The 25,794-nt window shown below is 45.6% G+C and overlaps 1 protein-coding gene across 2 annotated transcripts; it reads left to right on the forward strand.

Annotated features, from left to right (window-relative positions):
- Nucleotides 1–699: 699 nt before the first annotated feature.
- EMP1 (epithelial membrane protein 1) lies at nt 700–21,497 on the forward strand. 2 transcript variants are annotated; one of them, XM_032391759.1, is made up of 5 exons: nt 700–1,124; nt 15,695–15,809; nt 18,041–18,137; nt 18,251–18,391; nt 19,110–21,497. In XM_032391759.1, exons 2-5 carry the CDS (start codon nt 15,732–15,734, stop codon nt 19,274–19,276), a joined length of 483 nt encoding a protein of 160 aa, XP_032247650.1. In that variant the 5' UTR covers nt 700–1,124; nt 15,695–15,731; the 3' UTR covers nt 19,277–21,497. The 2 variants fall into 2 exon arrangements, with proteins under 2 accessions (XP_032247650.1, XP_032247651.1); XM_032391760.1 differs by lacking the exon at nt 700–1,124 and adding an exon at nt 1,156–1,487.
- Nucleotides 21,498–25,794: the final 4,297 nt, after the last annotated feature.

Below are 25,794 nucleotides of genomic sequence, written 5' to 3' on the forward strand. Positions count from 1 at the left end.
CCTGAGCTGAAGGCAGACTCTTAACCAACTGAGCCGCCCAGGTGCCCCTCTCCCCGTGTCCTTCAAGACAGCTCTATGAGATAGGTACCTTCTGCCCCCGCTTGATGCGCAAAGAAACAGGCCTGGGGAGGTCCATTTGTCCACAGCCACACAGCCAGCAAGTGCAGAGTGGGGCTTGAACTCAGGCATCTGAGCTCTTGTCTCCGGGGAATGCCGCCTCGGTTGTGGGATTAAGTGACTTCCAGGGCCCCTCCCGGTGGAGCTCAACTGTGGAGCAAGGTCCAGATGATTATTACATGGAGATCAGAGAGCAAAGTCCTTAAGCCGAGGACTTGCTCCGGAATGTGAGGAGTCCACATGGGCATTCATTCAGAGTATAATTAAAGGCCAGGCTGCTGGTCATTCAGAGGCAGGGTGATGAGGGCTCTCTGTGTGTCCTCTCCTGGTTCCCAGGCTTGCCTTACGGCTGCCCAAAGAAGAGTGCCCCAGGGTCAGGCAGGGAAGCAAATAAATAAATCTGCTCATTCCTGACAGTGGGCAGCCACCGGCGCATTAGGTCGGGGAGGATGAATGGGGATCTCCTTGGATGATTAGCTAGGATTTCGATGGGCAGGGCCCTGTCCCTTTCTCTCCCCCTCCCCAGATGAACATTTGGACAGAGTACTTGTGTTTTGCCTCTGCCCATGGTAACCAAGTCTCCTTTTCGGTGAGGAGGAATGGGCTTCGGTAAACAGATCTATTTGTGTGACTCCTATTACTCATTTGAAGCAATGTCACTCCTTTTTCCACTGTGGTCTGTGTGTGTGAGTCAGAGAGAGCCTAAACAGGCTTCTCTGAATTGATGGCTCACTCCCAGCCTCTCTTGACCAACTGCCAACCCAGCAGGGCGTAGCTTACCAACAAATCTTTTTTTTTTTTTTTTAAAGTCAGACTGATTCATAGAAACTCCTTTAAAACAGAGTGAAAAGAAACCGCCCATCACACACCCCAGCACACCAGCGCTGGAAACTTTTAACCTCGGGAAGCAGGTCCCTCCTCTTGCCGTGGTCACATACCTCCAGAAGAGCAGACCAGACAGCCACCAGCTCCAGCTCCTCAGGACGCCTCAGTCGCTTGGACCTCAGGTAGGACAGCTTCCAACGCTGTGGGGAAGCTCAGCAAACTTTCTCTTTCCTTCTCTGCTCTCCTTCTCCTGACCTAGTAGTCATCTAAGCCTTGCTTTTTCTTTTTTCTTGTGCTATTTTTCCTGTGATCCTCTGAATTGAATTCTTGAAACTTCTGGCTACCAGTGGATACCCAGACAACTTTTTCTATAAGGTTCAGGAAAATGCCTTATGACGGGGGGTTGGGAGCCTCCGGGGAAATCAGCGGGCCTGGGCTGTGATTACGTTTTGCAGGAACTGGGTTCTTGCTTGGGAGCAGGGACTTTGGAACATGCCAGGATAAGGGATTCTTTACGGAGGAAACACTGCATACCTTTGAAGGACGTACGTACTTGCCAGATGTTTTCCAGGTTGTCTGTTTTGATTCACGTTGCTTCAGGATTTGAGTTGTTTCTCTTGTCGGTTGTTTGCTGGTCTTTTTTGGATGATGGATAGATAGGTGCTTTTCAGTTCACTTTTGCTGTTGCATTTACAGCTCGTTCATTCACTTCTGTATAAATGTCAGTGTTGTTTCTCCCCTCGGGGATGGGAGGAGGGGGTGGGTTTGTTTAAAGAAAACAGAGAGGTGGGGGTATCAATGGGTGTTTGAAACGAAATGTGGGAGGGTTTCATTTGGTGCAAATCAGCCTGATGTGGAACCCAGAGCTCCTTCTCTCCTTGCCAGATGTAGAGGATGGGAAGAGGCAGGAGGGAAACTGGGTTTGGAGGAAAGGGTGGGTCGTGTAGGGGAGCTTCATTTGCTCCTGTTAAAAAAAAATGTTGAATGGCTTTGTGCTTCCACCCCAGAAATTTTAGTGCTGAGTGAAAAGATGGCATATTAGAAATAATAAACTAATTTTTTCAGGTGCATGGAAGGAAGTGATTGTTTGGGACCATTTATCTTCTCACTCTTCCAAAATGTGGTTGTGCAAATGCAAAACCCTCTTGCTAATCAGAAAGTGAATCTGGAGAAAGGAAGAAGGGTGATTTCTATTTGCTTTTGTTTTGTTTTAGGTTAGCATTTTGGTTGAGGTGTGGCCCATTTCGACATAGATACTGGTTTTATTTTCCTCCCCTACATAAACAAGCCGAGGAAAATGACAGGATTCAGCTTGTCTGGCGAAATTAGGCTTTTCCTTTAGAACTGCCGTGCGTTGGAAGAGAAGATTTAAATGTAATCAGCCCGTGTCCACTGTACAGACAGGCGCCTCGTAAAACTGCCCTGGAGGGGATGATTAACTAAGTGCACGGGAAACTTCTCAAGATGCAGAGGACTCCCACATTTGCTTAAAATGTTTATTATTTCCAGATTACATGGCTGTGGATTAAGGGAAGCCATTATTACAGTTGGTAGTAATGGTATTCTGTGAATCCAGTATGAATCTTTTTGTAGTTCTTGTGCAAGTTTAAACTCTAGGCAATACTTAACCGGCCAGCAGACAGAAAATACTGAGAAATCTGCGGGTGTAGACCATCCTGAATTGCATTTTTTGGTGCAGCGTTTCCCCATACACTGTAGTTCTAGAAGTGAGAAAATACACTGTTATGTTATTTCCCCAAGTTTGAGGGCAATTTTGAAAATGCTGTTCTAATTCCTGTTTTCCCTGCTGCCTCCAAGAAATGGTGAGGGAGCTCCTAAGCTGCAGGAGTTTTTCTGGATTTCAGCTGTAAGTCTTTGAAAATCCTGAAACGGGAGGGCTATTTTTTTCCCCTGCTGCCTCCCCCCCCCCCCCCCCCCCCCAGAGGCGGATTGGATTCCACCACAGACTCTGAAGAATGGGGCGGGGGTGGAGTGCTGTCTGGAGGGCTGCAGGCCATCCGGTCTGGCGTCCTGGTCAGAGGACCCCCCAGATTTTACATTGTTTGAGGGCACTAAACTATCCTGGGAGTTGGCAGAAGGCCATCAAGGGCCAACCGAGAGTGGACTCCATCCCAGAACAGAGGCTGGCTACCTCCCAGGAGGACAGGGCACATCTCTGAGGAAAGGAAAGACATCCCTTCCACAGACCAGAAAGACTGTGACTTTCTCAACTCTTCCTGCTTCCCTCCGGAGACCAGCTTAGGCCCACCCAGTTCCCAGGGACCAGCCAGACTCTGGGGGATGTAGAGCCTCTTGGCTTGGTCCGGGGGGGTGGGGTGGGGGGCTCTGGGGGCTTTCTTTCAGTCCAGGATGCACTGGGATCAATGGAGAGAGCAGTCAGAGACCTAGAAGGCTTACAGATGAGGCAAAATCCTGTTCTGCAGACTCCTCAGAGCCTGATAGGGGAGTATATCTGAAAAATGGCCACAGAAAAGGGCACAAGGCAAATTTAGTTATGTTCTATCTTTAATTTTGTGTATCAGATTCTCAGTTTGGGAGGGATTCTCAGTCTGAAGATCAATTCATTCATTCTCCCACCATATGCAGAAGTCCTATTTTAACACCACCTTGGACAGATGGCCATTTTACATGTCCTTAAAATATCCAGAATAGGGGGGCTCCCTACCTCAGAGTGCGCCTCCATGCTTCCCTCTCCCATGCCGCCCCCACGTTGCTGGACAGCTCTGATTATTAGAAAATCTTAAATCCGGCACAATTGGCTTCTCTGTAACTTCTATACTTCGTTCCTAGTTCTGCAGTCCTGGGCACGCAGAAATTCTCTATTCCGTTTTTGTTGTTGTTCTTCCCAGTGCCCCTTAGCCTCTAAACACTTGACCCTTAATTAATACTTAATGGGTAAAGCTTGATGGATCAGTATGATTATTATTACCTAAGACTCAAAAAGAACAGGAGACCTTTTTAAAGCTTTGAAACCATATACATAGTCGGCCATACCCACGTGATCTGATTCTGAGGTATTTCATTTTCTAAATACATGAATCCGGTTTCTTCTTTAACTTACCACATGTATATACGTGGATGCCTAACACAAAAGCTGGGAGACATTTGGGGCTTTTGGATGTACATACTCGGAGGTACACACCCAGTTGCTACCCACGAGGCCATGGTTGAATCAGTCCAAAACCAGAGACACAGTCTTCTAAGTTGGCCCTGTTGGGGTGATCCCATAACTTGGCTTATAGTTCCTATAGCTCACGTTGTTACCACCCGTCATGATAACTACAGGAACAAGTTGCCAACCCATCGTAACTCCGGACTAATTGCTGGCTTGCAAAACGGACGTCAATCCTGGAGAAGAGCTCATAATCTTCAGCCAGTGTAGATCTGAAATTTTCTGACAATAAATTTCTCTTTTCCAATCCTCTTCCTAGCTCTGCTTAGATGATCCCAAATTTCTATTCAGTAATCAAGGGAGCCCAAATATGGTTCCAATTAGTTTACTTGAATTCACAAACCTCTCCCCCACCAAAACACTCATGTCTTGAGACCACTCTTGTAACCCTTCAGTCCTTGGTGACCTGACTGGGTAAAAATAATTTCTCTTAATTTAACTGGGAGATCCACTGACACTGAAGCATAAAGATAACCGTACAAACCCTTGTGGAGATTGCTGTTTGTCTCTCTTCCTTTTTAAAAATCTTTGGGTCAGCGTTTTCTTCCCTGTTTTGGATATGGGCATTTCCTTGGAACTAAAATGGACTCCTCTGCTCTTGGTGCCATTGATTTTATGTGGATGTGGCAGCTTTTGTAGTTCCTGAGTCTGTTTCATGAATTCTCTCTTCAAATGGGGTCATTAAAATCGAGAACATAGGCATAGTGGTTGAAAGTGGGGGCAAGAATCTTGGGGCCGATGCGAAGTGGCTGAATAGGGAGCTGGAGGGCTGTGGTCTTGGCCTGACTCTGCCCTATGACCACGGGCAAGTCACTCGTCTTCTTGATGGAGGGAACTGAACTTGATGGTCTCCTAAGCCCCTTGTGCCTCTGAAATTCTAGCGTTCTAAGATGTTATTGTCCTGTTTTGGAAATCCCTTGGCTCATGCTAAGAGTTTAATCCATAAAAATTGGTAGAAAAGTTAAATGAGGCATCATGTTGCATTGCAGGGCATGTTACAGAGGATTAAGGGCCCAGGCAGCCTCCTCTGCTCATCCACTCAGATTCCTTAGGCCTCATCATCAGATAGCAATGAGCATTCACCCAGCTCTTGGAAGACAAGGAAGGGGTTTGATTAATGAAACATCAAGGATGCCAGCCGATGAGAAGAGGCAGGTTATATAAGCCTGTTAAGATACTGACAACAGCAAGGGATTCACGAGTAACCGAACCAGGTTCAGGGAGAAGCTGAGCTGGTCCTGGGAAAGGAACTCCACCCTCTTCTCTGGGAGGGAGACCCAGCAGCGGGAGGGTGTGGCGTAAAGGTGTAGATGAGAGCGAATAGAAGGAGAGGAGGGGGAGGGGGCAAGTGCAAATGCCCGCTGTTCCTTAGGCCTGTGCTTTGAGGGAGAGAAGAGATGAGTGAAGTGGAAAGAGAAAGACAGGGAGAAGGCCAAAGAGCAAGGGAGAAGTGTGAGGAGGATTCCACTCTCATTTCCTTCGTCCTTTTTTTTTTTTTTTTTTTTTTTTTTTTTAAAGTAGGCTCCACGCCCAGTGTGGAGCCCAACCTGGGGCTGGAACTCACGACCCTGAGATCAAGACCTGAGCTGAGATCAAGAGGCGGAAGCTTACACGACTGAGCCACCCAGGCGCCCCTTATTTCCTTCCCTTCTTGTCTGGGGACCACCCACCCTCAGTGTTTCAGAACAGTCCTTAGGGCCAAATATTCTGTTCTTTGTCCCCTCAAACCGGGGGTGGGGGGGGGTGGGCATTTGTTGCTCAAGTAACAAATGTGGGTCAATACAGGCTTGGTGTCATTTGAATTTCCATTGAATATTTATGCCAACAGGCCAGTGATCTCTCTTGATGTTTTCCCTCTTTTCCGATGGGTCAGATCAGAGCTAAAAGCAAAATGAGGTCCTTGATCCTTTGGCTTCTTTCAAATAATCAAAGACCCCTTCTTAGGGGGCTGGAGATGGGGAACTGGAGAGAGGTTTGCCCCCCTGAAACAGTGAGTTGGGCGGGCGGGTGCGTTCCAGCTTCCCTTTGCCGGATGTGGCTTTGGTGGGAAAGGGACCCGGGTGCTGTGGGGGGGGGGGGGGCAGGATGGAATGTTGGAAGCGTGTCTCTGCGCTTGCAGTGTGGGGATCTGGTTTGGGCGTTCTGGGGGCCTCGCAGACCTGACTCCGCCGTTGGGCCTGCTCAGCCCTATGACAGGAAGCCGCCGCCGCCCTCCGCACCCTTTTGAGGGGCCATGCAGACCCTCTGATTAACTAGGAGCTGGTGGGAGGAACAGAGTGAAGGGGAGTTCTGGGAGGAATTCTAGAACGTCTGCCGAGCCCTGAGACAAATCTGGGAGAGAGAAGATCATGCTGGAGTGGGAGAGGCCTGGCTTGGGAGATGGGAGATGGTGGGCTTCGGTTCTGGTTCTGGTTGCGCTCTGGGGAAGGTGCCTTTCCTCTTTTGTTCAGGGATCCGAGTAGAGAGCCTCGATGCCTCTAAACCCCTAAAGAACCAAGCGCCCCCAAAGAGACTGCGAGCCCCTGCCGCGCACCCGGCGCCCTGGCCCGCATCCCGCTGCAGGCTGCGTGCCCCCCAGCTCCGCGGGCTCTCGCAGCCGCAGCTTTGCCGGCTGAAGCGTCTTGCCGCCACCTACTGGCCACCCGCCCAAGCGCCGCCGGGCCAGGGCCACACCTTGATTTTCTTCCCAAACCCTAGTTATGGTCCTGGCAACCTCTCCCTCGAAGACATTCTGGTCGCCAGAACACTCCTCTTTTGTCAGAAGCAGAAGACAGCTGCAGCTTCTGTCCTCACCCGGGGGCCATCGCCCCGTGGCCCGGCCACCTGCGGTCTGGGGGCGTGGGCCGGCCGCCGCATCGCGGCCCGGGTCCGGATGTTGCCAGATCCACCCCCTCCTTGGATGCGAAGGAGAAGGGGAAATGAGAGAGAGAGAGAGAGAGAGAGAGAGAGATTACTCTCCTTGGGAGCATTTGCAAAAACAAGATTCATGCTACTTGTTTGCCTTGAGCATAGTTGCTGGCCCTCAGATTCTAGAGCGGCTTAAAGCCCATTCTGCTGGCCTGAGCCTCTCACTGTACATAAAGGAACAGAAAGACAAACCGACGACCCGATAGCCTTTGCCCTGCAGGCACCAATCCTCACACGAGCCCTCTGAGGCCTATAGATCCCAGTTAGGAAGTGCTGGAGTCAACAAATCACCTTAATGTACACTTTAACTATCTTACAATTTTAATATGCCAATTATACCTCAACAACACTGAAATTTAAAAAAAAAAAAAAAGAAGTTTGGCGCAGGATTTGAACCTGGCACCCATGCTCTACCACTATGTACTCTGTCTCTGTAGGAGCCACCAGCCAGAGGTAATGGGATTTTCCCAGAGTCAGCAGTTACTCAGAGGCAAAATTTGTTTCAGATTTTGTTTGTCTAATAGGTGCTCCCTTTCCTTCCTTCCTTCCTTCCTTCCTTCCTTCCTTCCTTCCTTCCTTCCTCCCTCCCTTCCTCTCTCTCCCTCTTTCTCTCTCTTTTCTTCCTCCCTTCCATCCTTTCTTCCTTCCTCCCTCCCTCCCTCTCTTTCCTTCCATCCTTCCTTCCTCCCTCCTTCCCTCTCTTTCCTTCCTCCCTTCCTTCCTCCCTCCCTCCTTTCTTTCTTTCTTTCTTTCTTTCTTTCTTTCTTTCTTTCTTTCTTTCTTTCTTTCTTTCTTTCTTTCTTTTCTTTCTTTCTTTCTTTCTTTCTTTCTTTCTTTCTTTCTTTCTTTCTTCTTTCTTTCTTTCTTCTTTCTCTTTCTTTCTTTTTTTTTAATAGCATGCTTGCTTCCCCCACCCTCATCCCCTGGTTCTTCATCCCTAACTATGCGAGAGTCTGTGCTCATTTACACCAGTGACAGATACACACTACTCTTTCTATAATAACCCCCATTTATTATCGATAGACCACATTTGGGAGATGGAGCTCCCTTTCCCCCAAGACCATGAAAACATAGTTGTTTTCCCTGGAGCATGTAGTTACTTTTGTGGCTTGATTCCTGATGTTTCTTCTGGTCACAACATCTGCCCTGCATGTAAAAACATTAGGCCCCAGAATGACGTGGATATAGTGAGGGACAACCTGAAATTCTTTCCTTCCACACCAAACATCAGATATCCAGAGGCAGGAGGAAATGGTCCTTTGAGATCCTTTCTCTCCCCATGTTTCCCACGGAGAAATTAACATCCCCCTCTCCCACCCCTATGTAAAAACAATATTTAGAATGGAAAGTACGCCTACATAAAACAACAATAACAATGGCCAGAAAAGCTCATCCAAGGTCTCATCCCCTCAACCTGCTTTTAATCCCAGCCTTTTCCTCCTCTGGATATATCCTCTCCGACTGCTCCCAAAAGAGAGTGTTTCCTTTTCTGCTTTGGTGTTAAATGGACATCTACTTTGCCAACCCCAATGATCCTCCACGGGACACACATCAAAACAAACCGACCAAAGCAGAATGAGACTGATGTGTAGAGAATAGAAAGGTGTTGGTGCTGCCAGTCTGCACAGGGAGAAGTGACAGGCCGCTGGGTGTCACGCTAGGGAGATGGCCAGAGATAGTGGCTGACTCCCGGAGATCATGTGACCAGGGGCAGCTTTGTCTTTCATGTTCTCTCATGCCTTGCAGGAAACACCATGTCGTTGGTCAGATGGTGTGAGACAGCTTTCTTCAAGGTTCACCAGAAAGAGATGGAGATTTCATAATCGGGAAAACACAAATCAGTGAAAAGACAGAATAGTGTCTAACAGTTGAATAAAATCAAGGCTGTGTTATGACGTGATTGAGATTTGGGGATCTTAGGTGATGTCCTTTGGCTAGTTCTCTGGTAGCCTGAAAGTTCTGCACAAAGGTGACCATTCTAGAAAAGGTCTGAAGAGGCCGCTTTAGATTAAGGGCAGAACTAAGATCAAGGGTAGTAGTTGCCAAGAGCAGATTCTGATGCGTTGTCAGAAGGACTTCCTAATGGGAGGGTCTTGGCAAGTAGTGAGCTCCCCGTCACTGGAGGAATGTAAGCATGACTTAGGTAGTTCTGTGGTGTAGATTTGTAGTTGAGGTTCATATATTGGGGAGGAATTTTAAGGCCCCTCTTCTCAGTCCAGAGATTCTATAACTTAAAGAGATAGAAAAGTTAAATCTGTGGACAAATTAGTGTTTAGAAATTTAAGATATTTTCCTTGCATCTACTTATTTCCTCTTAAATAAAAGACAACAAACACATATATACCCTTGTATATTCAAATGTCAAAGTTACCCAGGAAATATTCGTATGTTTACAAAGATATTTATATAGCAATATGTAACAGAGTTTGCATATGATAAGATGCTCAATACATAGTTATAGTAATATAAATAATTTCTAAAAATTACAAAGGACTAAAGTTCATGTATGTAAGAAAAAATATTGCCTTCCTAATAACATTTATTTGCTCACTGAATGGAAGTTTACTTGGTACCTGTCATAGATAAGACTCTCCCTTCAGAAACTTAGAATCTTAGGGCTTGGGGAGCCAAATATTTCCTTAAGTAGTTCTGTTACCAGGCAGGCTGCCATTAGTGGTTTTAATAAAGGGCTATGTAAGGACTATAGCATAGTGGGGAAAATGACTACTTCTGACCTGTGTATCTGGGAAGGGTTCCTAGAGGAGGCAGGGTTTAGGCTTCCTAGAGGAGGCAGGGTTTGAGCTTCCTTGAAAAATTTTCGATAGGTAGTTCCTGGAGGAAGGACACTTAAAAGCAGGGCTTTTTCTTTGGAAACCACGTTCTCAGGATTTCCAGGGCCAGAGTAAGGTGTTTGGAGCCTCTTTCCCAGTGATGAGTGGGAGGGGGTGGTGAGGTGTTTGGAGGATTTTGAGCAGAGGAGTGACAAGGTTGGATAATGCAGTGGTGTGGAGGATATGTCAGAGAAGGAGGAGCTCAGAAGGAGGATTATGCCAGAGGCTGAGGCTGGGGTCCAGGTTAGGATCTGAACTGGGCAAGGACAATGTGAGCAGAAGTAAGGAATAGATGAGGGGTAAATAATGGAGGAAGAACTCATGACCTGACTTGCTTTGGGCAATATCATCCGAGAGGAAGGAGAGATGGGGAATTTGGCAGCTGGCCATTATTACTCCCTTCTCCCCAGAGAAGATTGGGTTATCCAAGGCGGTCAGGAAAATGACTAAACTGTCTTCTAGCTAGCCAGCGGATTCTCATGCCCTCAGAAAGCTCTCTTGCACCATCTGGTAGAGGAAGCCTCCACTGTGCCTTTGTCTGGGAGAATCTCACCCACTCTCAAATGAATCATGGACGTTTGAGCTCTGCGAGACTCCCCCTCTGCTCACACAGCCCCTGCCATCCCCACCCTCCACCCCCGTTTCTGATTATGTTACACCCCCAGGTTCAGGCTAGTTCTTCAGTGAGTCAAGCCCAGGATTTCCACCACTTCCTTTGCTGGAGAAGTGGGTTTTTGACTGTTCTGTTCTGCTGTATTGTTCCCAATTACTGTGACTTAGACCACCCTTAAAGAACTGTATCATCCAGACTCTGGTGGCGGCCGTTCAATAAACACACACACTCTGCGGCAGGAAGAAGTTATCTGACCCTAGCTTAACAACCATGGATCCAAATTACGAACATCTGAACTCCCCTACTGTGTCTTTAAAAGTCAATTACCCTCAAAGTCTCTGCAGTATTAGGTACTCATCAGAAAAGGAAAGGTGTTCACAGGGGCCTGATTGATTTCTCATGGTCAGAGCACCCTAAAAGCAAAGGCAAAGAGGCAGTGCAAGGCAGTCTCGGAGCTATGTTCCTTTGGTTCTTTCATATTTTAGGGGAGTAGGAAGCCATAAAAGGAAGGCAAGAAAACAATAAAGATTTAAGCTAATGGAGACAACTGGAGAGGACAGTTATCTCCCCCACCTCCACCCCACATGAATTAGTCCTTTACACCTCCAATCCCCAGCAATGGTAATTCTCAAGGTCATTTCCGCTAACTGTAATAATTTTCTTTTAACAAAGAACTTAATCCAAATCTAGAATGGTCAGTGGTTGTGAGGTTTGCATCGGGATTAGGAGCATAAAGAGACTGCTCCTCCTCTGTGGGCTGGGCAATTCGAGAAGAAAAGGGGAAGTTTGGTCAAGAATAAAAGATGGCTTGTGTGTTTGGAAGAAAGAACAACAGAAAAGGGATGTCAGAGAGCTGATGTGTGGCCCTAAGTCTCTTAACTTCCTTTTCTCTTAGCACTCAACTTCTCTCTAGAGTCCACATTCATGCCTCCTATACTTTTCTCAGTTTCCCACCCAGTGCAGTGATAGCCCTGGGTACCCCTGTCCCAAGAAGTCCTACTCTGCTTACAGGGATGGGTGGAGAAATGTGTTCCTGGCACCTCACATAGAACAGTCAGTGGATGTCCTATCCTTCGAGAACACTGTGAATGGACTAGTGTTGTGGGCCTGGGTCTGAGAGCTGATTTTATGGGAGTTCCCAAGCAACCAACTGAGAAACTTTGGGACTGCCCAGTGCACCAAATGCTCTGAGGGACAGGCATTGCTCCTAAGTGTTCAGAATTGCAATGCTGTTATTTTGTACTTCCTGGTTCGAGCTGTCGAGCTGTGACTAAGGGTATGCTTTCCACTGGAGAGTGCCATCCAAAGCATTTTAGAGAGGTGTGAGGAAGAAGTCAATTATTGTTGTAGTGAAACAAATTGCCAAGAAAGTTGTAGCAGCCAGTACTTCCAATGATATGAACGTTCAGAAATGGTGTCTTTTCAGTGATTTTGTATGACACAAGATACACACCAGGGTAGGGAATGAGTCTCCCTGCAAGCTACGCTGCAAGTAGTGGGTGGGTGGGAGTTTCAAGAGCCTGAGACCTTCTGTTATTTATTCCCATTGTGCTCTGCTGTTCGATAGATCCCCAGACATTCACCCACTAGGTAGCTCTCATGGTTGCCTATAAATATATCAAGATTTGCCCTTCCACGCACCTCTGGCTGAGGGTTTCTCTACTGGGGGCTCTCTAGTATGGGCACTGGAAGGGGTAATCCAGGTTAGAAACTTAAGAAGATAGTTCATTTTGCTTCCAAATGTGTTGGGGAGGGCCACTGAAAACAATGGAAGCCCCTCTAAGCTGACAATGGATGACACTAATGAAACCTGAGAAATTGGGGGGCAGTGAAAAGATGGAGAAGCTATATGCATTATGTACTAGCTCCAGCTAGCTAGCCCCTACTTCTGGCTGGATGCAGCAGCCAAAAGCAGAGGGAATTATGTGTTCCTTACAATAAGAGCCCCAGCTAATCCAAGACATTTTTGCTCCTTTCCTTGGTGGACAGATGTGGTACAATCACAGGAATCTAAGAAGAAAGGGAGTCACCTCTTTGCTCAGTTCCCCAACCCACTCCTCCAGCCTGCACCAGGCAAGGGAATAATGATCAGGTGGGGCTTTGGTTTAGATCAGGAGTGAGATCCAGACTTGGTTCCTGCAGCAGTGGCAATGGGTTTCATTTCATAAGCAGACCAGAGCACACCTAGTTAAAATGCACCATGTTCAGGCCAGGGACCAAACACTTGGCCTGGGCTAAAGTGGCCAGGACACAACAACAGAGCACACGCCACACAGATGGGGAAATGCCAGGCCCTGAAAAACAGGGAGCACTGCACAGCAGGGTGCTATTAGACCTCTCGTTCATAAGGCCATTACCCTTAGATCAGGAGTGAGATCCAGAGGCTGGGGGTACAGTGGATGGGCTGAAGTGAGGTGCAGTAGGAAGATGGTACATGGAATGCAATAACGATCAAGTCATCAAAATGGAGAGGGTGAGCAGGGATGAAAGCAATGAGACTTACTCTGGAGGGTTACATAGCAACCCAAGGAGACAGAAAGGGTTGCTGAATTCCCAACAACATGTAAGGCAGGGAACTCACAGTGTTTCCTCCACCTCATTTAAGAGGCCTCACTTGGTGTATTATACTCTGTTCTGGGCCCTTCAACCATCTCCGTCTATTAGGAGGAGGATGTTTGTCAGTTAGAAGTCAAAGGAATAAAAAAGACATTTATAGAGCCCAAAGAGTATTAAACATATGACTTGTTATGTAATATTTGTAATTCCCTACAGTCAGCCTCTTCCTTTCCCCATGAAGGGCAAGATCAGGGATCCAGTGATGGTATGAATTTTGGGGGTGTCGGGAGGATGGTCAGGGTTGAGAAGAGTGAGCTTTCTCCTTCTGATTCCTGAGGGTGTGTTCTTAGTAGTCTCCCCATTCACAGGGCAGGCATTAGGCATAATGGCAATTTCTAAGAGGACCGAAATGATTTATATACACCGCGTGGTGAAGTACATAGCAGATATCCTATTACTTGTACTTAACATGGGGTAGCCTGGTGACTAACTGACTTGTTATGTTGGTAACAGCTACTCTCAGTTTCATAGGATATTAATAGTAATGCTAATAACCACAATCAAAGCAGCCCCATTAGTATCTGCCATGTGGTGGATGCTGCTAGTTTCACAAACATGATCCATTACTCTCGTATTTTCCTGTGTGATCGGCATTACAGCCCCCACTTTATAGAGGAGGACACTGAGAATGGAAGGACATAACTAGATGATTCTAACTCAACCTGTTTAACTCAAAAACCTCTTTTCACTGTGCATTAAAGTAAAGCAGAAAATTGTGGACGTATGCGTGACCCGCGGAAAGCAAAAATGAATTTGAATGTGCAGAGAGATTATTAATAGTGGGCACGAAAGCTCCAAGCTCTCCCCTGAGGCGGCAGGATAAACTTCATGATTTTTGTCATTCACAGTGAAATTGGACAAATCCCTACAAAGTAGCCTGGGTTGGAGGGAAATGCTGGGACTGGGAAGGAAGGCAGGGGTTGTTGGAGCAGGTTGGGAAGCCACAGGCTGCCTCTCATTCCTGGCCTGCAAAGAGCAAGACCCCTTCATGTATGTTAGAACTTTCTAGATTTTTTTTTTTTAAAGAACATTTTAGATTTTGAATACCTGATGGGGAAAGTGAGAGGAGATAAAAGGCACTTGGAGTGTTGAGACGAGCATCAGTGCTGGCCACTAAGTACCCGGGACAATAGGAAAGTGGCTCCAGCAGGCTCAAAGCTTCAATTAAATTAGGTGGAGTGAGAGAGAGAAGCGGGACAATTGCAGGATGTGCCCAGCCATCTCCTCCCTAGGTGGGGACATCCACACCTCCACCCTGGTGTGAATAACCTGCAGCTCTTTGAACGGAGCCCTCCCTCTGCAGCTGACATAAATCAGAATAGCCACTCCCATGTGCATCCTTCACACTTTCTTTATGATCAATGGGCTCCCTTCTCCTCTGCTGAGATTATGGCTGAACAGTTTGGTTTATCTATGCCCATTCTTTTTTTTTTTTTTTTTAAAGATTTTATTTATTTATTTGACAGAGAGAGACGCAGCGAGAGAGGGAACACAAGCAGGGGGAGTGGGAGAGGGAGAAGCAGGCTTCCCGCCGAGCAGGGACCCCGATGCGGGGCTCGATCCCAGGACTCCAGGATCATGACCTGAGCCGAAGGCAGACACTTAATGACTGAGCCACCCAGGCGCCCCTATCTATGCCCATTCTTAATCCATATTCATTCCCAATCCTCCCACCATGTGATTTATGCATTTGCCTATCTTCTCCATGGACTCCTGAAGGATTGGACGATGTGTAAATGTCATGCACAAACAGAAGGCTCGTTTAGTGGTGTTTCAGTCTGCGTAGTTCAAAAGCCCCAGAACGGACATACTGATTGAAGAAAACACAGCATTATGCCCCAGACCAATAGCAGAGTCCCTACCATGAGGCACATACGGCCCCAAGGCTCAGGTGCAGCAATACAAATCTGAAATGTTCAATCAGTAGGTGATCAGACCATTACACTTTAATTAGGTTGTTATAATTATTGAATACCAAACAGCATTGTAATAACAGAAGTTGTGGCTCTTACATTTTACATCTCACCCGGGAGCAAATGAGTAGCCTATTCAGTCTATGGGCATTGAGTGTTAGCTGCTATTCGGCAGAAGGGATCCACTTCTATTAATGTCACGGGATGAACAGTTTGATAGAGCCGCAGACGCTTCCCTAGTGGAAAATGGAAATTTATGGGACATTGTTGCACAGAGACCTGGAAATTACAGCTGCAAAAAGGCCTTTTAAAAGATCAAAGTCTTCTTTTGGTTCTTAAGACACAAACAAAATAAAACATGAACAGTGATAAAGTGTGTGTGTGTGTGTGTGTATGTGTGTGTGTTTCCAGAAACACGCTTTATTAGAGAGAGGAGTATATAAATACTTGAGAAGCAGAATTATGTTTATATTTAAGTATATGTAAATAGATGAAGAGGCACTTAGGAAACTAGATTAACAAGAGGTTTTCAGGAATTTATAATGAAATCGTGATGGTTTTTATTGAAATTCTTCCTGATTTTAGCAGATAGTCCACACGGGTGGGGAAGCTGAATCGTCTGATTGAATCTGACAGTAACCTCCCCCCCCCACCCCCTTATCTTCTCTTTTCTTTTCAGAACTCTTCGTTGCTCTTTGAGGCATCAAAAAGCCAAGATGTTGGTATTACTGGCTGGTATCTTTGTGGTCCACATCGCCACTGTCATCATGTTATTTGTCTCCACCATTGCCAATGTGAGTAATATGTTCTTTTGTTCATTCATTCACCCAGAAATTATCTGAATATTTACATAAAGTGCTACAAAAGAAGTTTGAGCCACAATCCCTGCCCCTTGGGAATATACAATGTCGTTGTGGGAAAAAAAAAAGCACCCACTGGCACGTCAAACACTGAAATAGCAGGAGGAGAAAAGCCGGTGTCTACCAGAGTTATTCCGCCAGGGCTGTGGGCGGCTAGAGGCTGGAGAAGACAACGAGGCTTCTTCAGTCCTTCAGAACCTTCTCCGGAGGTGGAGCTTGGAGGATGGGTAGATGGGCGGGGTCTCCTGGCAGAAGATGAATGGCAGAAAGAGCACAGGATGCATTCCAGTCGGGAGTGCTAGCCAAGGTGCCCCGGTGAGAGGGAGAGGCTTTGTTCAGGGCAGCATGGGGATACCCATGCGGCGAGAGCAGAGCTTCCTTTCCTTCTGGGAACCTTGATTAGAAGGATAGAGGGGAGAGAGAAACGATGAGAGGCTTTGGTAGCCAGACTGACACATTCAAATTCTGAACTGAGAAGAGCATGTGAAGGTGGAATTGTGCCAGATTAACCTGGTTCCAGGGAATTAACTCACTCAAGCAAAACAATGTAAAAAATATTTTTCTCTCTGAACCTTGGGCTACTCTGACCTCTAGCGGTCGTTTATAGGACCACATGTGCTTTTATTGTGCTGTTCTCAGAAAGAAAAAAGACAACCCCTGGCACACAAAAGTCAAGGCCATCCATCACTAGACGGGCAAATGGTGGCTCCAGAATCTGATAGGTCCATGTTACAGTTAAAGGACAAATGGGTTTTGAAGTTCAGATAGGAGAGTTTGGCTACCATTGGTGGATGTGGTCGCCAGGAGCAAGGCTGATTTAAGAATCCTAGCCCATGAGCCCTCCTCCAGACTGCGGGTCAGCCATTCCGGGCCCCAACCCCCAAGTCTCTCAGGGTAACAAGCCTGATAAGCGACTTCAGACAGCTTTAGTGGATGCCAAAGTGCTGAATATCTGAATTATCAGCTCCTAATATAGGGCTTGGCATACAGTTGTTTATTGAGTCAAGAGCGGGTGATCACACATCCTTGGCCCTGGCCTTCCAGCAGTGCTCATTCTAATAGGTGCTCTGCGTGGACAAGCCGGGTGTTTGTTTTCCAGAAGAATAATTGTTTTTCTTGGGCCAGGTGGGAAGGGACACTGGCACCACAGTGAGTCTGGAGGAATACGTGTTGGTCACTCTCCTACTTTCAGGGGCCCCCACATCCTTCTGCTTGGATGGAAGTGACTTCTTGACACCAAGACTCATTGCTGTTTTCTTCGTTGTCCATATGTTTCGTATTTGCCTCCAGTTGAGCGTTTTTTTTTTTTTAACCCCCTCAGGGCCCTTACATGAAATGGTCTTTTTTTTTTTAAGATTTTATTTATTTATTTGAGAGAGAGAGAGAGACAGAGAGAGAGAGCGAGCATGAGCAGTGGGGAGGGGCAGAAGGACAGGGAGAAGCAGGATCCCTGCTGAGCAGAGAGCCCCCTGTGGGGCTTGATCCCAGGACCCCCAGATCATGACTTGAGCAGAAGGCAGACACTTAACCCACTGAGTCACCCAGACGCCCCTAAAATGGTCTTGATAGAGCGTATGGATGGTACATACTTAAAACCAATTGCCTCATCCGATGTTTCTCTTTCTCAGAACCTCAGAATTTTAAACCACTATGATTGAATTACTTTTTTTTTTTTTTTTTTTGAGTAATGAGGAATGTGAAGCCCAGAGAGGCTATGTGATTTTTCTTCAGTCACACAATCTTCCATCTTTTCTCTTGGCACCTCTGTGGCTTCAATTTTGGTCACACCTCATTTCCACCAAGAGGTGGGGTGCTTAGCCATATTTGGAGCTCAGTATGGGGTGTTGCCGAAGATTTGATCCGGACACAAATCTGATTTGCTATTTCTTTTCCTTTTAAAGCAGAGGGTCAGCTTTTTTTTTTTTTTTTGAAAGATTTTATTTATTTATTTGACAGAGAGAGACACAGCGGGAGCCAGAACACAAGCAGGGGGAGCAGGAGAGAGAGAAACAGGCTTCCCACTGAGCAGGGAGCCCGATGCGGGACTCGATCCCAGGACCCCGGGATCATGACCTGAGCCGAAGGCAGACGCTTAACGACTGAGCCACCCAGGCGCCCCATGAGGGTCAGCTTTTAAACAACTGTTTGTTTCCTTTTGGTTTCAGGTCTGGGTGGTTTCGGATATTACGAAAGCATCAGTTGGTCTTTGGAAAAACTGTACCAGCGGCGGCTGTGATAACATCCTGTCATATGGCAGTGAAGGTATGTCTTAGAGGGCTGCGCTTGGTGGGGCGATTCCGGTGGTCAGGGAGGCGTGCAGCCTGCCGGGGACTGCTTAGCCCAATACCCTTGTTCTCCTCCTCCTGTGTCCACAGACGCCCTCAAGGCGGTGCAGGCCTTCATGATCCTTTCCATCATCTTCTCCGTCATCTCCCTCGTGGTCTTCGTGTTCCAGCTCTTCACCATGGAGAAAGGAAACCGCTTCTTCCTCTCGGGGGCCACCATGCTTGTGTGCTGTGAGTATCATAGGGGTGGGCTCCGGTTTATGCCAGAAAAGCTTTTAGGGCGGCCTTACCGTGGGTGCTCCTGGCAGTTTGGACAGATGAGCACATGGCACATGGACAATTTTCTCCTCTGCTTTTTTGTTCTCTTTTTGAGAACCCCTGCTGGTGCTTGGCATAAGTACTGTCATCTGCTTTAAACAGACTGCCATGTTTAAACCTAGTGTTCCCGGGGTGGGGGTGGGGGCGGGTGGCCACCAAGTGGCCGGGCCACGCCCACTGTAAGCACTTGTACACGTGACACTTGAGGGCAGGAAGGTGGGCATCCTTAGACGAAGCCACTACCACGGTGCATGCCAGTCGTGCTGTTCTCTTTCTTCTGCCGTTCTTCCCCAACACACACAATTGGGTGCAAGTCTGTGTTCTTTTGCATCCTGGGCAGCCTGCCTACATATGCTGGGGTCCAGAAGGAAAAGCTGGGTGGTGGACGTGAAGTTCTGTGTTTTACTTCACACTTGCAGCTACACAAACCAGTGTGGGTGTGAGAGCCCAAACACCTCCAGTTTATCAGCACAACCATCAAGGTTGCTTGGTTCAGGGCAAATCAACAGAACTATCGTATAGGGCTAAACAGCCAGATTTGAAATAGGATCTTTTAAAAGTTATACAATTTTTTTCTTGGTTTTAATATAAAAAAACCGAAAAATGAGACTTTTTTTCGTCCCCCTTGCAGGGTTGTGCATTATGGTTGGGGTGTCCATCTATACTCATCATTATGCTGGTGGTTATGGAACCAACTACTCGACCAGTCACCATGGCTACTCCTTCATCCTCACCTGGATCTGCTTCTGCTTTAGCTTCATCATTGGAGTGCTCTATCTAGTCCTGAGAAAGAAATAAGGCCGAACAAATTCACGGGGATCCGGGGGGTGGGGAGAAGGAAGCCGTTGAATCTGGGAGGGAAGTGGGAGATACTGTGCAGGAAAAACCGAGAGAGGGGAGGGGGGCGGGGAGGGGAAGTAGGGTGGGAGAGGCTGAAATCCAAACCATTCCCGAGGAGGTTCTCTGCCGGTGAGCCCCTGCCCTTGGGAGAAAGTAGTTGGCTAGCGCTCTGCTGCTCCCCGGATGCAGCCGGAGAGCCTCTCTCCAGCCATCAGACTTGGCCTTCAGCTGTTCTCAGTTACACACACTGCCTGGGGCCCCATCTACTGCCACACCACGGGCTTCACTCCTGAGGCTGAGTTCTGGGTCTCGTGCTGCCGTCCTCAGACAGATTGCATCAAGTTAAAATAGCGGTACAAGTTCCAGCAAGAGCAGATCTTGTTTTTGTGTTGAATACGCTAAGCCTGGAAACCATCGTGCCTTTCTGACCCAAAGCAAAACATCACATTTCGGTCTGAAGGGCCCATACGAGGGCTTTGGCCAGTGAGCCATTATCCCTCTTTAGAACAGATATTTAACTCTGTGGAACTCAGTGGTATTTGTGACGAAATGGGAGAAAGACATATAGTCCTAAGGCCAAATTGGTGGGTGAGTTAAACCAAGAAAGAGAACTTTTCACAGTGGAAGGCCTGGGGGATGATCAGAACCCAGACCGGACCTCACACAGCTGTCCCTCCCAGAGACCTCTTGCTATGGACTTTGCTAGGCCTCTCGCTTAAAGCCAAAGCAGCTCTTTTGGCATTTCTGTAAAGCCACTAATGACCAATTCCGTGGTGAAAGCACCACACAAATTATGGGACCAAGGGGCAATCTGGTGGCAGTCCTACAGTAGGGTTATGTTTTTAGGACCCCCTGTCCATGCAGTCAGTGTTCCTTTTGAACACATACTGGGAGAGAGATGGACATGGTTCCTTGTAACATGATTTATTACTCTCCCTCTAAATTATAACTTTTGAGGACGTTTGGTCTAATTATCTGCGTTGGGGATCAGGACTCCTAGGCTCAGTGGTAGCTCTCTCTCTGACGTGGGCTGGAGCCATTGCCTTTCCCACAGGTGAGGCAGGGCAATTCTGGAAGCTTAGTAAAACATAAACTAAAACCAAATAGATCCTTGGGTGAAAGGTGCTATATAATTGGAAAGTATTAAGCATACTAGATTTCGGTCATGATTAGAACAGAGTGCCTGCCTTCCCGGGAAAATTAGAAAATTCCCACGAGACAAATAAAAACATAGGTGTTGGGTGGATATTTTCTTTAAGAGAAAAAATAAAAAGCAAAAACTCTCGTGGTACCCAGTCATTTGGCGATTGGGCTGTCTGTTGCCATAGGAGCATTTCTATAGGACTTAGTAGCAGTATGTTATTCCTGGGTAAGCAGGCATGGCTCTGGCCTGGAGCAGCTGAGCCATCTCAGATTCTGTCGAAAGGGGTTGTCTTGGGAAGAAATTTCCTTTATTACCTGAGAAGAAGATCTACTCCAGGGGGGATCTGAGACATCTTGCCTACTTTCCTTCTCCCAGCTCTCTCCTTATCCCATTTCTTACCTAATTTTCCTTTCTGGGGGTTGTCATGCCATGATTGCTGGTATTTATGTAAAAGGACTATGACTAAGTGTATTGCTCTATGTTCATTCTGGTTAAGGGAATATTGAGGGCAGGCCACCAGATTACCTGGGCTGGGGGTAGAGAGATGGCAAGCAAAAACTGTAGGATGATGAACTTTTTAATTAAGATTTAATTATCACATGATTATAGAAGGCTGTCTTATGTGCAGAAGCATACTTACATATCAGATATACCCAAAAGAGATACTCGCATTATGTTGAAAAGTCAAACTATGACTGGAGTGAACCATGTTTTCCCTTGTCTTTTACTTTATTTCTGTGACATTTATGTCTCATGTAATTTGCATTACATTGGTGGGTTGTTCTAGTACTGTATTTGGCTTCTTTAATAGATTGATATTTCATATACTATAACTGTAAATATTTTGATACAAATGTTTATAACTCTAGGGATATAAAAATAGATTCTGACTCCCTTCACCGTGTGAATGTTTTCTTCCTAAAAAATGCAGGACAGTAGGGATAATAGTGACATTTATACCTAATGAAGTTGTCAATCAGTGTGATTTGAACAACTTGGCATTTATTTGAGACATTAAACTACTTTCTGGTGATACATTAGGCATTCTACAATAATTCTTTTAGGCAAATGAACGTTATTAGATATAGTTTTATCTTACATTAATTAAACCTCTAAAGCAAAAAATTAGAACTTCATAAGCTAATGCATCAGGGAGATGTTATGGTCTTGAATCAGAATGACTTATGACATTAAGAAATCAGATACTTGTAAAGTTTCTTTGAAATAGCCAATTCCTCTAATGTGTCTTCAAAATATAAAGCAATTCACAAAGGTATGCATCAAATACATACCTTTGCAGAAACTTATTCATTGCATAAACTGGGCATATCTGTAAGGGGCAGATGAGAAAAGGAAAGCTTTACTGCTTTCTGTGAGCAGTAAGGACTGGAATTAACAGTGGAAAAGCAAAGTAGATACTTTGTACCCTAGCATTGTGTCAACACTAATATCATACAAATGGTTTTGATGTGGATTTGGTGCTCTGTCAGTCCCCTGTGGTTTTGGATGAAGTAACTGCACAGAGTAATACACAAAAAATACACAATGGAACCTGAAAATAAAACTCGAACATATTTTAAAGTCAATTAATCAAATTGCATTGATTACTGATACCCTCTCAGAGACCTATGTAATTTCTTAGATCACTTCTGGGATACTGTCATAAGAGGCTACCTCTTTCCTTTAGTTCTCCCTGGGATTCATTCCCCCATGTCATTTGCCTGGTCATGGGTCAGACCTCCAGAGCATCCTTTCTTCCTTTCCTTCTATAGATCTTTAATCAGAATCTCCAATAAGCTCTCAGAAGTACTCAAAGTTTCTCTTTTGCCAAGATGAAATCTTCTATCTCAAAGACCTGGATGGTGAATGCGGGTGTATTACTCAGGATTCTCCAGAGAAACAGAACCAATAGGATGTGTAAATTATATATAGAAAGACATTTATTTTTTAAAAATTGGCTCACATGATTATGGAGGCAGGCAGTTTCAAAATCTGCAGGGAGAACAGGGCTGGTAGGCTGGCGCCCAGGGAAGAGCCATTGCGGCCGTTCAAGTCCAAAGAATGTCTGCTGGCAGAATTGTCCCTTGTTTGGGGGGAGGAGGTGGCCAGTCTTTTGTTTTATTCAACTGATTGAATGAAGCCCACACACATTACAGAGGACAATCTGCTTTACTCCAAGTCCACTGATTTAAATGTTAATCTCATCGAAAACACCCTCACAGAAATATCCAGAATAATGTTTGGCCACCTGTCTGGGCACCATAGCCCAGCCAACATGACAAATGAAATTAATCATCATGGGGGAAACATTCTAATTAAGAATAAGGCACCAGGTTACCAAACATTTTCAGAAATAATTTAAAAGAAGCTTAAACAGTGGAAATCTTTATGTTTACAGTTGATACTTGGAGAAATAGACATGGGGGTTAACTTGAAAGATAATCTTGGATATCCTATGAAAAGACAGGAAGTTGTCAGAGTCCCTTTTATAGGGGAGCTTAATAAATATTTGTCAGATTCGATGTCTTAGGTAGGGTCAAGTTGAATTAAAGTGGTTAAGAAAATACTCTTAGGTGAAACTGGTCCAAATTTATGAATATAGGAAAGATGAGCTGCAGAGCTCTCCATTACCACTTAGGAATGGTTAATAGACAGCTACACCACTCTGTGTTGGACTCAGCCGTTATAATCCCTGTGCAAAACCCCATTAGCTTTGAGGCACAGAAGAATATTTCAGTAGGGCCTTGAAAGAAGGCATATGAAAACTAAGAGGATATTGTGCAAGACTCCACCCTTAAAAAGAGAAGCTCTCTCTTATGTTTACTAAGAAATAGTCAGAATATGGGGCACCTGGTGGCTCAGTTGTTAAGCATCTGCCTTTGGCTCAGGTCATGATCCCAGAGTCCTGGGATCGAGTCCCATGTCAGGCTCCCTGCTCAGCGGGAAGCCTGCTTCTCCCTCTCCCACTCCCCCTGCTTGTGTTCCCTCTCTCACTGTCTCTCTCTGTCAAATAAATAAAATCTTAAAAAAAAAAAAAGAAATAGTCAGAATATACCAAAATACAGATAAAATTCCCTAGCAAAAAATGTGTACATGAGTTTAGAAAAAGACTAGATTTTAGGGAATAGAAAGGAATGGGGTAGAGTGGTAGGAAGCAGGATGAAAAAAGGAAAACTTGCTGGACATTTTGGAGTAGATTCTGAAGAGGATTGATTCATTTTAAAGAGGTATTGCAGTCCAGCAGAGCAGGCAGCAGGTAGAGAAGGATGTACACTGATTAGGTGGAGCCCAAGGAAAGGAGTGTTTTGGAGTTCTACCTAGTCTTGTTTCTGAAAGGGAGACATGTGGGGCCTCCTCATGGGGCAGGAGGGTGACCATTAAAACTTGTATTGATAAACCACTGGGTGCTAGGTGCTGCACCTAGGGGCTAGGGAATGAAAGATCAAGCAGACATGTTTCCTGTCTTCATCTAATTTATAGTCTAGCCTGGGAGTAAGACTCATACCTAGAGAAAATGGAAGAAGACCCTCTGGGAGCACAGAGGAGATGGGAGCACTGGCACTTGTGGGAGGGTAGAAGATTTTCAGGTCTTCATCCCTTCCTCATGGTCCTTATCCCACCCCATGAGCAATTAGCTGACAACTCTTATGGATTTTACCTCTGCTGCTTCTCTTACCTACCCAAATCTCCCTGCCTGAAAGGACATTCCTTTGTTCCAGGCTCTCATTGCCTTCCATCTGAGTAACTGCAGGTGAGAAACATCCCAGTGTCCTCCATGTCTTCACCTACTCTCTCCAACCTCTCCTTTCTGCTGGTGTCAGGATGGGCGTTGATGGATGCTTCTCTGTCACTGCCAGTGAGTCAATCCAGGGCCAGGAGGACCAGAATTCCCATGTAGGATGCCAGTGTGTATGGGAGGTTCATACTCAATCATCTGGTTAACTGATGATGATCAACAAGGGCTATAGGGTGAGTCCCAAATAAAGAATGACTGTCTTCATATGGCAAATGAAGGACTTTATTATATTAAGAGATAAACTGAACAAGGGGTGGGGGGTGGGGAAACAAGAACAAACCGTTGAATCCTTCCCAATATAGGAATGGGTCAGGTTCCAAAAGCTATTTTCCTAAGTTGGTTGTTGGTTAAACTCAGAGCATATTTTTCCATAGACTCATTTCAGAATTATTTTGCTTATGATATGGGCTAAAAGACTTTTGTAATCTAGCCTGGAAATAAATTTAATAATTATTGAACTATTATTATTTTTGATGGGAATGAGTTAGTTTAAATTCTGGAAGCTAGACCCCTCTGTTACCCTTCTAAACCTTTCATGGTAAGAGCAGTGTATCTGATGGAGAATGGAACGGAGAGTAGATATATGGGTCCATATTCAGAAGACAAGGCAACCTGTGGGCCAGGGAATCCCTTTACCCTGGCATGTTCAGAGTTTGCCATTGAGTATAGAAGAACATGGTGTTTAGAATGACTCTGTTTGGCTGTAAACATACACAGTATGTAGTTTTTTAAATTGGGTGTTAAGCTGGAATGGCTTGCTCCATTCTCTTGGTCTCATGGCTTAAAATCAATCTTAATTTTCTCACTTATGTTATCATATCAATGACTTCAATCCAGTCTATCCAGGGACTTTAAAATGATTCAACTCCTTAGTATAGTAGTCAACATGCTTTTGGGCATTATGAAATCTTACTATTTTAGTCTGATTTTACAACTTCTCCTCCCTCTTACAAAATGCTGACATAGGGCATATGTATTTATAAGTTTTAAGGTGAATCAAGATCCAACCTGCTTTGAGTATTTGGGTACAATTTTGCAATTGCTCTTGAGGTAACTAGGTATTGCAAAATCAAGTTTGAGAATTATAGTACAGGATTTATGAGGGAAGTAGATTATACTAATTAATCTGACATTTAGTCATCTTGTTTTTAAAAAAGTTAGAATCTTTCTGGCAGTAATATTTAAATCCAGATTTCTTTCCATAAGCTAAATTACCAACTTCACTTCAATATGGCATACTTGCACTGACTGCTAATTTCTTTCTCTAGAGTAATTCACATTCTTTACCTCTCATTGTATTTAATACTTGTCAGAGCTCCGGGAAGGACAGATAAAAGGTAAATGCAGACAGCTCTTAAATGTTCAATTTAAGTTCATTTCAGCTACACATTCCCATGACCTTCCCCTGGACATCCCAATTCCAAGAGTTGCTCTTCCTGACTTGGAGGAAGGAGCTCTCCTTTCTGTGGCTAATGCCCACCACCACCATTTTGTGAATTTCATACTCTTTTATTTCCTCAGGGATGCTTTATAGAT

Source organism: Phoca vitulina, unplaced genomic scaffold (genome assembly GCF_004348235.1).
Source record: "Phoca vitulina isolate PV1807 unplaced genomic scaffold, GSC_HSeal_1.0 scaffold64, whole genome shotgun sequence".
Taxonomy (NCBI): Eukaryota; Metazoa; Chordata; class Mammalia; order Carnivora; family Phocidae; genus Phoca; species Phoca vitulina.

Coding starts and splice junctions, on each gene's coding strand:
- EMP1 (XM_032391759.1), top strand. CDS start 15,732: ATGTTGGTATTACTGGCTGGTATCTTTGTGGTCCACATCGCCACTGTC. Junction 15,810..18,040: donor TTGTCTCCACCATTGCCAAT/GTGAGTAATATG, acceptor TTTTGGTTTCAG/GTCTGGGTGGTTTCGGATAT. Junction 18,138..18,250: donor CCTGTCATATGGCAGTGAAG/GTATGTCTTAGA, acceptor CTGTGTCCACAG/ACGCCCTCAAGGCGGTGCAG.